The sequence below is a fragment of the Acinonyx jubatus genome, chromosome A2 (assembly GCF_027475565.1).
Source record: "Acinonyx jubatus isolate Ajub_Pintada_27869175 chromosome A2, VMU_Ajub_asm_v1.0, whole genome shotgun sequence".
In the NCBI taxonomy this organism is placed as follows: Eukaryota; Metazoa; Chordata; class Mammalia; order Carnivora; family Felidae; genus Acinonyx; species Acinonyx jubatus.
In genome coordinates this window covers 131,908,702-131,923,262 of record NC_069383.1, presented here as the reverse complement: position 1 = coordinate 131,923,262, position 14,561 = coordinate 131,908,702, and the positions used below count along the sequence as shown (strand labels likewise).

The following is a 14,561-nucleotide window of genomic DNA, read 5'->3' as shown; positions in this document are numbered from 1 at the left end:
GGCGAGTTCCCAGCTCTCCACCTCCGCCAGAACCAGCCAATAGGAATCACCGGCCTGAGCCTCCGCCCTACTCGGACCACGCGGGAGCGGGGGCAATAAAACTACATTCCCCGAAGCGCCTTGCGCACTTCATGGCCAATCGGAGCATGGGACTCGGAGACTGGGGGCGGAGCCGGATGCATAGGCCACCCCATTGGCCAGGTGAAGCTAAGAAGAGCCGGAACCCGGGAGCGAGAGAAGCGAAATGACATTTCCTCTTTAAATAGCTGGAGCCGGGCCCCGTAGAGAAATGGCCGCGTCGGCAGGTGGGTCGTGTGGTGGCTAGGGAGGTGTGTTAAGGGGGAGGTGGGCCAGGGTCCAGGCTTAGACTGCGAGCTGAGGAGGTGGCGACGAGGAGCCGGAGGGAAGGATGGGGAGGTGGAGAGGGATGAGGGGAGGGAGGATGGATGGCGTGGAGGGCGGTGGGCGGTCCGGCTGGGCAGCGATGGGGAGGCCGGGTACCCGCCGCCACCCCGACGCGTTCATCAGGCGGTTGAGGGGGCACTGGCGGCCGCCATCCATCGAGCTTCCCTCGTGAGGCTGCTGCCCTCCGCTCTCGGCTGGGACGTTCTGGCTCTCGGCGGAGTCGCCGCAGACGCCGAGACTGTTCTGCCGGCACAGTCCCTCGGCGAGCACGGGGCTTCGGGCTCGCCGGGCTCCCGGAGGAACAGGCTGGTGCTTGAACTTGCATCGCAGCCCTCTCTCTCTCTCTCCCAGATCCTACCCCGCGGTCCCTTTTGATGGTGTATGTCTCTACACATAATATGTATTTTTCTAGGGGCGGGGGGAGCGTGAACGCCGTAACTGGCTCGGAACTTCTTGTGGTTGTACGATTTTTCTCCTAGATTTAAGTAAGTCTTCCCCAACACCGAATGGGATTCCATCTTCAGACACAGCCAATGATGCCATGGACCCCTTCCATGCGTGCAGTATTCTTAAGCAACTCAAAACAATGTACGATGAAGGACAGTTGACAGACATTGTAGTGGAAGTGGATCACGGGAAAACATTTTCCTGTCATAGAAACGTTCTTGCTGCAATCAGCCCTTACTTCAGGTATGATGATGGTAGAAACTTCTGTCGATGTCCGCACGGAGTTCCCTTTGTCCCTCAGTATTGCCCACTTGATTATAAAACGGAGGTGAGACGATGAAATGAAACCCGCGAGTTTGTTTCCTTAAAAATAAGTAACAGGCCCTATTTTATTAAGCCCTTGTTTTTGACTTGATGGATTCTTCTAGAATTCAGGTGGTTGGTTTTTAAGGGAGTGAATATATTTTTGTTTGTTTCTGGCAAATAACTACAAAATCTAGAATTGGGCTGCTCAGCATGGCCGCCACAGGCCACATGCAGCTCTTTAAACGTCATTGTTTTAAATTAAATAAAATAAAAAATTCAGTGCCTCAGGCAAACTAACCACATTTCAAGTGCTCAGTAGCCACGTGGAGGTAGGAGCTGCCAGTTGTATAACCCAGATAAAAGTTTGGGTGGACAGTGCTGATCTAGTATTTGTTCCAAAACTCCAACCATGACACATATTTCTCCGGTGCCTGTAACTCTTAGAATTTAAAACTTACTAGCGCGTAACTTGGGAAACAAATTACCATTCGGTAGTTTGTTTTAACGCCACAGGGGTCAAAGCAATGAAATAAAATGAATGAAATACAGTTTCTGCGTTATCTTAGGCTCCAGACTCATGATCGTTTCCAAGATTTCCAGAAGTGTTTTTAAGTGAAGTTTTCATTTCCTTTGCATTCTTCTTTGGGTATCAAAAAGCTACAGCAGTACAGTTTTAAAACCTGGATCTAACAAAGAATTTCCTACTTTAAGACAAGATCACTGATACAGTTTCCTGCTTGAGTTTAACTTCCTTGGTTTCAAGTGCTCATTTTTTTAAGCCTTTCAGTGGTCACTAATAGTGTCTGAAAGACAGTGAACTAATTTTCTCAACTACGGTCTAAAAGTGCTGTTTTTCTTTTTCAGGGTGCTTTTCAGTGTAGCGTTCCAGACCGTAGTTTCTGGTTCCTCTTTCTCAGAATACTGGGTTAAATATAGTCGCTTCATAGCCTGATGCTTATGATGTAACCATTAAGACTTGCCTAGGGATAGGTCATTGGACTGTTAAGTATTAACCATCATGAGGCAGTGAGCTGGAAGGAAAAAAGAAGAAACTGATATGCACAGAAGGTAGGAAGTTGGGCCTGGTAATGGAAACTGCCTGGGGAGATTTGCTTGTCCGGACTCTCCGTTAGACATGGTTAGTTCATCCATGGATTTAAATATATGTCCCGGTTACTACTGATCAAATTCTGGGCTAAGCTTACTTTACCTACATTGTTTTTTATGTCTTTACAGTCCTGTCTCTGTACAGTTATTTCCATTTTAAATGTGAAAAACTGAGATTCGGGGAGGTTAAATGAACTACCTAAGTCATCTAGCTACTAAGTGGCAGAGGCTGGATTTGATTGTAGAGCCAAGCTTCTTAGTCACTATCATGACTTTTAACAAACAGGAGTGGGTCCTCTTTGAAGTTGCCTTTCAGAAATTTCTATTGTATGTTAAATTTGGATAGTTAAAAAAAAATGAAACTTGAAAGTGAAAATGTCTATATTTTATACTGAAATTTTATACTCTGGCTTGTATCATTTAAATTTTATACTTAATTAAAATTAGTTCTGAAGACTTGGACTAATCACCTTAAAAGAAATATGCTATAGTAGATTTTCTTAATTATAAGAAATTAAGGAAATGCTTGGAAAAGTTTCTAAGCATAAGAGAGGTGAATTCAGATGAAGGTATTTGGCTAGAAAACTTAAGGATTAGGTTCTTATCTCTTGCAAGAGCTATTTGTACAGAAATTTCTTGGCACTGGTGCTGCTCCTTATGTGAAATCGAGGAAGACATACTTAATAGTTTCTAAGTCTTGCATCACTGGTGGAAAAATAAGAATAGCTTGAAATCTGGCATGGTTGTGTCATGATCCCAGTGACCTGTCAGAATTAAAATTTGCATGATCATTAGAAACTTTCTGCTGCTCAGGATTTTGTGTGAGGAAGTGCTCCATCTTTATGTGGCATTTCCAGAAAGAACCTAGTAGAACAGAGAACCCATCAGGTATCACGCTGCTCCTGTGTGTGAGGCCAGCCTATTCAAGTCAGCAGAGTTCCCATGATAAAGGGGTATGTGGTAATGTTCTCCTTTGGGAGTTAATCTTTGCCTAATGAAAGGCTTTATTTTTCTTTTTAATTGGGAGCTGTATAGCTGGGTGTTTCAGCACCTGAACTGGAAAACCAGCTCCTACATTGGGACATCTAGTTTTCACTCATGAAAAAAAGCCCATTTGATCTTAAACTTAAGATTTACATTGTAGAAGCCAAAATAGGACTCAGAGGTGGTGAACCCAGGCAGCAAGCTGGGTCCTTGTACCCAGGTATATACCCAGTGTTTCTCATTGTATCTTAAAATTAACTAGTTAAGGGTATTTTTTTTACAACCTAGCATTGTAAAATGAGAAGGGCCTAGAACTGTATCAACAACTTTATCACAAATGTTAGGTTGATTTCTTCAATAGACATCTATTAAGCACCCAAGGGCAAACAGCCCTTTTCTTTAAATCTTTTTCAAAGAACCTTGATTTGATTTTTGTATTTAATTTTAACAGCAGTCCAGGAAGAAGCCTTAAAGGAGGGGAAAAAAAGGCAAATGATGTGTATACACGACTAATAACACTTAAATACAGAGTCAGACTTTTGGCTACTTAATATTTTGGCCAAGAAGAGCCCACAAATGCAGATATTTACAATAAATAGATAAATAAATAAATAAGTAAGTAAGTAGGTAAGGAAGTAAATAAGAAAGTCTGCTTTCAAAGGCAAAAGCTTGGGATTTTCAAAACCGTCATCTCCAAAGAATTAATTCTTAAACTCTCTTTAGAAGTACGTATCATGGGGCACTGGGTGACTCAGTCGGTTAAGCGTCCGACTTCGGCTCAGGTCATGATTTCACAGTCCATGAGTTTGAGCCCTATGTCGGGCTCTGTGCTGACAGCTCAGAGCCTGGAGCCTGTTTCAGATTCTGTGTCTCCCTCTCTCTCTGTCCCTCCCCTGCTCATGCTCTGTCTCTCTATGTCTCAAAAATAAATAAACGTTAAAAAAAAAAGTACATATTATATTGAGCCTACTATAATCTATATATATTCAGATATACCTGGGTAAAATATGGTACCTTTGAGAAAACTGAGTATATTTCTTTAAGCAAAGGTTTTCACACTGTCGAAGGAAAAGTGAAGTGATGTTCTTTATATCCTTACAATGATGAAGGAAGCATTCAAAAGATAAAGGGGAGTAGGTAGAGAATATGAACTTCTGAAGAACATCCTGTTTTTCTGAGATGAAATTTTTAAAGATCTATTTTGGGGACAAGTTGTACATTTCCACTGAGACATGAAAAGTTTAATCAGTCTATATATGCCAGTGTCTTACATTGACACCCTCCATGCATTCTTAAATTTTCTTACTGGTCTGGTGAGTTAAGATCTCAAGTCCCTAAGGCAACTGATAAGAAGCTTCACTAGGGACTCCAAGGAAAGTAAGGTGTCCTGGAATATTTCATGGCATCTTTCGGTGTGCTTTATTTAGGTATATTCTTTTTCTCAGAGTTGGCATAAAGGGGACTGGCCCTCAGAGTAGGATTTTCGAGATTAAGCAGGCTAAATCCTTATGCTAGATGATCAACTTTTACCCCCATTCGGAATATCAGGAAACACATTAGGAAATTTTTTTCCATTACAAAGCTTATCTCTGTGGTAACTGTATACCTCCAAAAATTTGCCACCATAATTTTTTATATGGAGTGCAGATAGACTATTAACCACTCTTTCCTTCCTAGATCCATGTTCACTAGCGGCCTTACAGAAAGTACTCAAAAAGAAGTTCGAATAGTTGGTGTTGAAGCTGAATCCATGGATTTAGTGTTGAACTATGCCTACACCTCCAGAGTTGTTCTGACAGAGGCCAATGTTCAAGCCTTGTTCACTGCAGCTAGCATCTTCCAGATTCCTTCCATCCAAGACCAATGTGCTAAGTATATGATCAGTCATTTGGACCCGCAGAATTCTATTGGGGTCTTCATCTTTGCTGATCATTATGGTCATCAGGAACTCGGAGATCGATCAAAAGAATACATTCGTAAGAAGTTTCTGTGTGTCACCAAAGAACAAGAGTTTCTCCAGCTGACAAAAGACCAACTGATAAGTATATTAGACAGTGATGATTTAAACGTAGACCGAGAAGAGCATGTTTATGAAAGCATCGTAAGGTGGTTTGAACATGAACAGGATGAAAGAGAAGGACACCTTCCAGAAATTTTTGCCAAATGCATACGTTTTCCTCTGATGGAGGATGCCTTTATAGAGAAAATTCCACCTCAGTTTGCACAGGCTATAGCCAAAAGCTATGTAGAAAAGGGCCCATCCAGTACCAATGGCTGCACACAGAGACTTGGAATGACTGCCTCCGAAATGATCATATGTTTTGATGCTGCCCACAAACACTCAGGAAAGAAGCAAACAGTGCCTTGTCTAGATACAGTCACAGGAAGAGTGTTTAAACTATGCAAACCACCAAATGATCTAAGAGAAGTGGGGATTCTCGTATCACCAGACAATGACATTTACATTGCAGGAGGGTACAGGCCGAGCAGCAGCGAGGTCTCCATCGACCATAAGGCAGAAAATGATTTCTGGATGTATGACCATTCCACCAACAGGTGGCTCTCCAAGCCCCCCCTGCTGCGAGCGAGAATAGGCTGCAAACTGGTGTATTGCTGTGGTAAGATGTATGCAATTGGAGGTCGTGTTTACGAAGGTGATGGGAGAAACTCACTAAAATCCGTGGAGTGCTACGATAGCAGAGAGAATTGTTGGACCAGCGTTTGTGCAATGCCTGTTGCCATGGAGTTTCATAATGCTGTGGAGTACAAAGAGAAGATCTATGTCTTACAGGGTAGGTGCCTGAGTGGTTTATTCTCCATGAGAGGGTAGCAGAATAACCTACTTCTGTCAAAACAGGTGCTTGTTCTTGTTCACTGGGGACTTCCTCTGGCTTCTTACCGTAATCTGTTGGTGGGAACAGTCTATTCTAGAAAGGATGTTTAAAGACCATCAGCTTTTGAATCCACAAAGGCAGGCATCTTTAAATGAGCCTGTAAGTTTTTATGTTCTTACTGTGTTTTGACATCACGTAGAATAAGTATTTTTCAAAACATAATCTGATAAGTATTAGTTTGGCCTTCTGGGGAAAACTATTTCAGAGCCGTTTTTAAGACTTTAAGAGAGCAAGTCTGATACATGTCTTTTTACTCTTCCATAATACATAATCAAGAGACGTAGCAATTACTTGTTATGGAACTTAGTGGATTAGTTTGAAAGAGAAAAAAGAACAAAGAATTTTGTGATCAACCTTAGGATTGCCAAGGTCATGAAACGGAATTATAAAGAGTTTGAAATTGCAGTCTTTAGATTTTAATTTCACCGCAGTGTGTGATACCTTTCAAAATAAGTTTTTAAGCTTTTTCAGTGAAAAGCTTGGGATGCCACTTTTTCTTGCGTTTGCTATTACAGATGAAGAGGGACTATCAAATCTACTTAGCTTTAAACATTTTTTTTGTTTGAACTACTGAAGGCTAGGACTCTGGTAAAGATGATGTAGCAGCAGTAGTAGAAAGAATGACCAAGTGAGTAGAAATAAGATAATTTATCGAAGGTTCTAATTGGTGATAAATAATGTTTTCCCTGTGTTCGGTTTCGTAGACATTTTAGTCGCTTGGATGTTGAATGCGATGATGATACTACCAACATCTTTATTCCTCTTCCTGTGTTTCTTAATTGCTTATACATGTTTTCCTCACACTATTACTTTAATAAAATAAGAAAAAAGGGATGATTCTATATAGATACATAAGATTTTTTTCGTTGTCACACCATTAAAAAAATATATTCTTTGCTTGTCATCCTTATTTGACACAAAATGCCTGAACCCATTTGTTTAAACTTCAATATCATTTTAATTCTCCAAAAGGAGTATTAACTAACTAGTATCTTATTTTAGTTAAATAGGAACATGGGCATGGATAGGTTTATTGGTCTTGCTGAATAATGGAATATAACAATGGATACATAATCTGTTCAGTATGGTTGCATTGGTTATATCCTCCAATATGATGAAGATTTCTCTACATATATTTTGGTCTTGCTGGCTAACCAGTTAGTTGGTAGAGATATAATTAATTAAGAGATTCCCAGTTGTAAGGTAAAGGTTATGTATTAATGTAAATACTAAAGCAAAGTAATAATGAATTAATAGAATTTTCAGGGCTGGAATGAACATTGTTTAACCTGAGATTATGTTTTATGTAAGAGGAATCTGAGACTCTAAAAGTTTTCTTAATTGCCTTTCACTGGTTAAGCTTTTAAAGAGGACTTTAGATTTTAAAAATTTACTTTGTCATCTTTCCTTTTTATAAGAAATTTGTAGGGGGTGTCTGGTTGGCTCAGTAGTTAGGCATCTGACTCTGATTTTGGCTCAGGTCACAATCTCACGGTTCATGAGTTTGAGCCCTGCATCAGGCTTTTGCTGACAGCCCGGAGCCTGCTTGGGATTCTATCTCTCCCTCTCTCTCTGGCCCTCCCCTTCTCATGCTGTCTCTCTCTCTCAAAAAAAAAAAAAAAAAAAAAAATTGGAGAGAGGTAGTACACATTAGTTTTAATTTCTTTTTCTTTTCTTTTTTTAAAACATGTTTGTTTATTTTTGAGAGAGAGAGTATCAGCAAAGGTGGGGCAGAGAGAGGATCTGAAGTGGGCTCCGGGCTGAGAGGGAGATCATGAGGTTATGACCTGAGCCAAAGTCAGAGGCTTTACTGACTGAGCCACCCAGGCGCCCCAGAAAGTTTTCATTTCTATTGTCTTTATTAAGAATCCTGTTAAGGGGCGCCTGGGTGGCTCATTCGGTTAAGTGTCCGACTTCGGCTCAGGTCACGATCTCCCGGTCCGTGGGTTCGAGCCCTGCGTCGGGCTCTGTGCTGACAGCTCAGAGGCTGGAGCCTGTTTGGGATTCTGTGTCTCCCTCTCTCTCTGACCCTCCCCCGTTCATGCTCTGTCTCTCTCTGTCTCAAAAATAAATAAACGTGAAAAAAAGAAAAAAAAATTAAAAAAGAATTCTGTTAAAAGTCAGTGAGGGTAGGTGATGTGCAACCAAAAGGTGGTAGTTTAAGAAGCTCCTCTAAGAAAAATGGAAATTATAGTGTCACTACTACTGAGTAGTCCGTTAAATCTGTAGATAAGAGTAAATCTAGTTCAGTTTTCAAGGGGAAGCTCAATTTAGAAGTAGGTATTTCTAATCTAAACAAAGCCTCTTTATATAAATAAAGTTGACATAAATAGTCAGAAGCTTATGCTGTACTATGTGTGGCTATTGGAGTATCATATAATCTGTTCATAAAGGGTCCAGATTTTTAAATCAAGGATTTTATACAAATGTTATAGTTAGCCAAACTCTTGTAAATCTTCGCTAGTTAAATTCATGCGGACATTTTTATATTGGCAGTCTGTCTCCGCACACCCTTTTGTCATCAAAATAGAATTAAAAGTGACCCAAATTCAACTCCATGAAATGTATGTTTTCTATCCTGTTAAAGCCATGTTTTTTTCTCTTAAGTATTTGTCTTTGCATTACGGCAGTGCTAAAGTAAACATATCCATGGCCTGTAGACACACATCTGAACAATTCCGTGTGCTGCCTTCTAATTAAATAATTAGCACATAAATTTATAGTGGTTTGTTCATGATGAAGCTGTATACATACTCTGATCGTACTGGCTAACCATTAGTAATTATGCTTTTTTAGAGCTGGCTTAAAATAAATTTTCTGAAATATGCCATTGGGTAGAATAAATGGAGCCAAGCTCTCAATTCTTATTCTGTCTTCAAGTCAAAGTAACTCCTTCTCCCTCCCTATTTCGAACCCCTCCCCAATTCAGGTTGACTATAATATTACGTGTTATGTTCTGCCATGGAATGAAGACATTTTAAACTATTTTATACTATATAATGTATCTCTGGAGATTATACAAGAAATCTTTTAGAAAGTGAAATATTTAGAAAATTAGGCTCTTCAACATATAACCAAAAAGACACATGTAAATATATATATATTCTTGTTTTTCTTTCTGTTTTTTTAGGAGAATTTTTCCTCTTCTATGAGCCTCAAAAAGACTACTGGGGTTTTTTAACCCCCATGACTGTGCCTAGAATCCAGGGCTTAGCAGCTGTATACAAGGACTCTATCTACTACATAGCTGGAACCTGTGGAAATCATCAACGTATGTTCACTGTAGAAGCCTATGATATTGAGCTCAATAAATGGACTCGGAAGAAGGACTTTCCATGTGATGAGTCCATAAATCCGTACCTTAAACTGGTACTTTTCCAGAATAAACTCCATTTATTTGTTCGAGCTACCCAAGTGACCGTTGAAGAACATGTCTTCAGAACCAGCAGGAAAAATTCCCTTTACCAATATGACGACGTCACTGACCAGTGGATGAAAGTGTACGAGACCCCAGATCGGCTCTGGGACCTTGGCCGGCATTTTGAATGTGCTGTTGCTAAACTCTATCCTCAGTGTCTTCAGAAAGTACTTTAATGAGTAGCAGGCCTTAGTGAGCTCACTGGCATCTTGGGCTTGGGGAAACAATGACACAAGAAGTGCTGTCAGTATTTAAGAAGCTGAGAGAGTTTATATATGGCAATGGGTGCTCTTAAAGATTATGGTGTAGGAGGGATTTCTTTTCATCCTTGTGATGTTTTCATTTCATTAAGCAAAAGGTAACAAAGTGCAATTATCAGCATTTTTTTTTTCTGGTATAAAAGTAATCCTCTTCATTCTAGAATTTTGTGATAATTCGTCACTGAGATACCAGATGAATCAACAACTATGCACTCTTTTAAGAGCAGTTAGGGTATTATTGATCAGAGACATCCAAACTAGTTTGATGTGACTTTTTATTTTAAATACGGGTAAAAATTTGAGGCAATATCACTAGGACTTTAGCTGTGACCTCTCCAACACAGAGAAGCACTAACTTAGACCCTCATTCTTAGTATGTATATATATATATGTATATACATACACACACACACACACACATTTGTGTACTGTTTTCAAGTGTACTGAGATTTAAATATGTTATTAGAGTAGGCTGAAGGAAAACAAATACGTCTTAGAGCTTTTTGTCTGATTGTTTCCTATTTCCCACGGAAGTTTAAGTTAAGCTAAGTTTTTAGTAGTTTTTTTGTTGATAACTTTTTCGTGTGCTCACACTGTCTCATTATTTACAAATCCCGAAAAGGGCTTAAATTCACAGGTGGCTGGTGCTGGTGTAAGTGAATTCATGTGTATACCTAGATAGGTTTAAATTGTCTGAGCCCATGCTTACCTTTCAAATTGGCCTGTTAGTTTTGTGGCATCGTACTTTCCCTGTTGAACTCTTGTGGTTTCACAGGATTCTCTGCCTACATGACAGCAAGATATCTAACTGGACTCAGAATAGTGAGAACATTACTCTCAGTTTGCACTAACACGGGCCATTTTGTTGCCTGACCTCCTTTTCCATCCTCCACCTGTCCCTTCATTATCGGTACAGTGAAAGTTAACTTATTTCTCTTCTGCACAGAGCATAATGTGAAGTTTTACACCTGCTTTTACATTTTTGTTTTCCAGAAACATGGAACTCCTTTGGTGGTCTAATTTAATGGCTTTTAAGTTACATATGACCATTAAAACCTCACTTTTTTTTTTTTTTCATTTTTGCACTTAATAGTAATGTATATTTTTACATTGCAAACCTTGTTCTAGCTGAAGGTGACTGAGAAGGAAAAGGGTGAGTGAGTAGAACCATAGCATTATAGGTACTAAATCTCTTTTCATATTGAACGGATGAATTTCTAACAGTCAGTTAGTTATTAACATAAAGGACAAACCAACTCATTGGTCATACCTAAGGTGGCTATTTGGATCAGTGACTTGTTTTTTACTATGCCTAGAATAACTGATAAAAAGTAGATGGATAGCCCGGAGTCTGTCCTCAAGTAGAATATTTTGATTCTCTTAAGGAAAACAAACTGGCATGGTTTGTATTAGAAACTCTTGCACAAATTGTCATGTGATACTGTGAAACAAATTTGAAACATTGCCTCTTTGCCTCACATACCTCGTTCTTCAGAAACTTTCCAAACGGCTTGTCCTTGACCTCTGCAAGTAAGGAACGTTTTCTGAAGCAGAATTTAAAGTGGACAGCATTTATAGAATTAACATTTTAAAATCAAGTCTTGGGGAAGTTGGATATGTGGTTTCTTACTGGCCTTGATAGTATGTCTATAATCTCTTTATAAACTTTGTCAACCACTTGTTTTTTTCTCTCTCTAGTTTTTCTTCTGTTTTCCTTTATCTACACGCTGTTTGGGGGCTTTTGCTCTGAGTGTTTTGAAGCATCTTTACAGTGTTGCATCGCAGACGGGAGGACAAAACAAAAATCCCTAACTTTTGCAAGAGATGTTCATGTAATTTATTTTTGGAAGCTTTGTTGAATACCTTAAGATTTCCTGCCGCTTCTTGACAATCTTCTGTATTTATTTAGAACAATGTGTTACTTGAAAACATGACATAGAACAGTGAGTTAGCAATTTACACGTGCTGTGTGACATATAGGAGTACAATATACTGTGGTCAATTCTGCAGTAGGTTTATTCCGTTCATCTGCACAACAGTCGATCCTTTGCTATAACAATTTATATCGGGGGTGTGATCTAAGTATAGTGTGTCAAAGCCAAGGCTTAGAATTTGCTACAGGAGTAGAATATATATTGAATTTTGTACGAAGAACTATTTGTTTAAATTATGTAACTGGGATATTTTGCCACTTTTAAAATGATTTCAGAAGAGGTCCTAGAAAACTAAGATTAGTAATTTGTGTGGGTATGTGTTTAGATATTTAAGGTACATTTGCATAGGATGATGAGAATAAAAGTAAAAGGCACAATGGGGACTACAGAATTAAAATCTAGGCTAACATATGCCAGTCCCACTTGAACTTCGTTTTTGCATTTGAAGAATGTATGTAGCACTTTCCTCTGTATTTTTTACACATTGGAAACTGGACTTGGTGTAACTGTGTTATAGGAAAGTAGGAACCGTATTCTTTATTTTCCATCTTTGTTTTCTGTTATCCTGCAAAGATGATACTTAAGCATCAGGCTGATTTCATGGGTGCATGAAGAAAAGAGGGTGTGCTCTGCAAGGAATCAGATTCCCGACGTGAAGCAGTTTAAAATGGCATTCAATGTTCAGTGCTCAGGTATGTAGTTAAGTACTGTAGTCCTTTGGGGGCAAATGTGTAGATATTTTTAAACATTTTGCCATAATTGCACAATTTTTTGCATTTTTACCTGATGGCATTGTTTCTTATAATAAAACCTTTTCTGATTAAAAACTACCATTGTTGTAACTGGACCTCTGACTAGGGAGTTGTACAGAATTAAAATTTGGTGAAAAACATGAAATACCTTCTGTCGTAGTAGAATGGAATAAGATTTTAATCTCTCAAATATTTGGCCTCTGAGACAAAATGAACTAGTTCATATCACCTTATATAATGCTCTTTAAACTCCAAAGCAAGCTTGCTTATGTCATTAATACCTTGGATGCGTTTGTTCTGGCCTGAACATTTGTTATTCCACTCCTCTGTCACACACCTCACATCCAATCCATCAGAAAATTCTGTCGCCTCTTCCTTCAAAATATACCTACACTCTGGGGCGCGTGGGTGGCTCAGCTGGTGAAGCATCCGACTTTGCCTCAGGTCATGATCTTGTGGTTCGCGGGTTCAAGCCCCATGTCAGGCTGTGTGCTGACAGCTTAGAGCCTAAAGCCTGCTTCGGATTCTGTGTCTCCCTCTCTCACTGCCCCTCCCCTGCTGTCTCTCTCGCTTGCTCTCTCTCTCTCAAAAATAAAAACATAAAAAAAAAAAAAATATATATATATATATATATATATACACACACACACACACACACACACACACACATACATACATACACCTAGACTCTGACCAGGTACCATTAACACCATTATCACTGTAGTCTAAACTAGCCTACCTTGTCCACCTTAATGCACTGCTCCTGAACTGGTCTGCCTTCTGTCACCCTGGACTGGTTGTAATCTGTTCTGTTCTCCACACAGTAGCCAGATTACGTCCCTCTTCTGCTCAAACCCCTCCAGGAGATGACTTCTCATCTCCTTTCTGATGAGAGCCAGACTCCTTCCTTACATGATCGACACCTCACAACCCCACCTCTTGGACCTCAGGTAACATCCCACCAGCTCACTCTATTCCAGCCACACAGACTGCCATTCCTGAGACAGGCCAAGCCCTTCCAACATCACTGCCTTTATCCTTGCTGTGTTTTTAGCCAGGGAAGCCCTGACAACCCACTTTACTCAAGCCTCTATTAAAATTCCAGACAGGACCTCCCTGATCACATTATGGAAAAGAGAACACTTTGCTTCCAACTCTACTCACCCATACCACCTGTCTTCCACCATTGAAATGTAAGCTCCATGAAAGCAAGGAATTCATTTTATTCATTATGCACCTCGGATCTGAGTCTAGCATATACTAGGCACTCAACGAGTGGGGTTTTTTTAACGTTTTTCTTAAAAAAATTTTTTTAATGTGTACTTATTTTCGAGGGACACAGCATGAGCCAGGGAGGGGCAGGGAGAGGGGGAAACACAGAATTCAAAGCAGGCTCTGGGCTCTGAGCCGTCAGCAGAGAGCCTAACGCAGGGATCAAACTCAGGAGCCGTGAGATCATGACCTGAGCTGAAGTCAGATGCTTAACTGAGCCACCCAGGTGCCCCTAGGCAATCAATGAGTGTTTGTAAAAAAAAGAAATGAATTCTCAGTTAAATCTTAGAGAATTCTGAGATGTGGTAGGACTCCCTACAATCCTATTTCATCAGATAGAAAACACAAAGATCAAGTGAATTGCTGAAGGTCATCTAACTAATAAGGAGTTCATCTGGGATTAGAACAAAGATTTCCACTTTGACCTTAGTCTATTTCCTACACGCTCCATTAGTTCCAAACAAAACTGAAGAAGAGGTAGCAACTTTCTAAGGCAACACTGTTACATAAAATATCCACTGTAATTTTTAACTGTGATTGATCATCAATGAGGGAATAGATGAGGTGGGAAAATACCTTCTCTTTGTCACCCCACCTGGATATCCCATTTTTATATCATTATGCTAATATACTCCTGTTATGAGTTCTGACCCTGAAGTAAGGTGAAAAACAAGAAGTAAAGGCTTGTGAAGTACTGTTATTTTGGTTCTTAAAATGACTTAACGTGTTAATTTTAATGTTTTAAATGTTTCAAAATGTTTATTTTGAGAGAGAGAGAGTGG

At 39.7% G+C, this 14,561-nt stretch overlaps 1 protein-coding gene and 1 long non-coding RNA gene across 3 annotated transcripts in view; one reads left to right on the top strand and one right to left on the bottom strand.

Annotated features, from left to right (window-relative positions):
* LOC113593593 (uncharacterized) overlaps positions 1 to 14,561 on the bottom strand; it is a 191,454-nt gene that overhangs the window by 22,818 nt on the left and 154,075 nt on the right. The window lies entirely within an intron of this gene.
* KBTBD8 (kelch repeat and BTB domain containing 8) lies at positions 201 to 13,090 on the top strand. 2 transcript variants are annotated; one of them, XM_027039193.2, is made up of 4 exons: positions 201 to 305; positions 885 to 1,095; positions 4,927 to 6,041; positions 9,274 to 13,090. In XM_027039193.2, exons 1-4 carry the CDS (start codon positions 290 to 292, stop codon positions 9,735 to 9,737), a joined length of 1,806 nt encoding a protein of 601 aa, XP_026894994.1. In that variant the 5' UTR covers positions 201 to 289; the 3' UTR covers positions 9,738 to 13,090. The 2 variants fall into 2 exon arrangements, with proteins under 2 accessions (XP_026894994.1, XP_026894995.1); XM_027039194.2 differs by lacking the exon at positions 885 to 1,095 and having other exon boundaries at positions 221 to 305.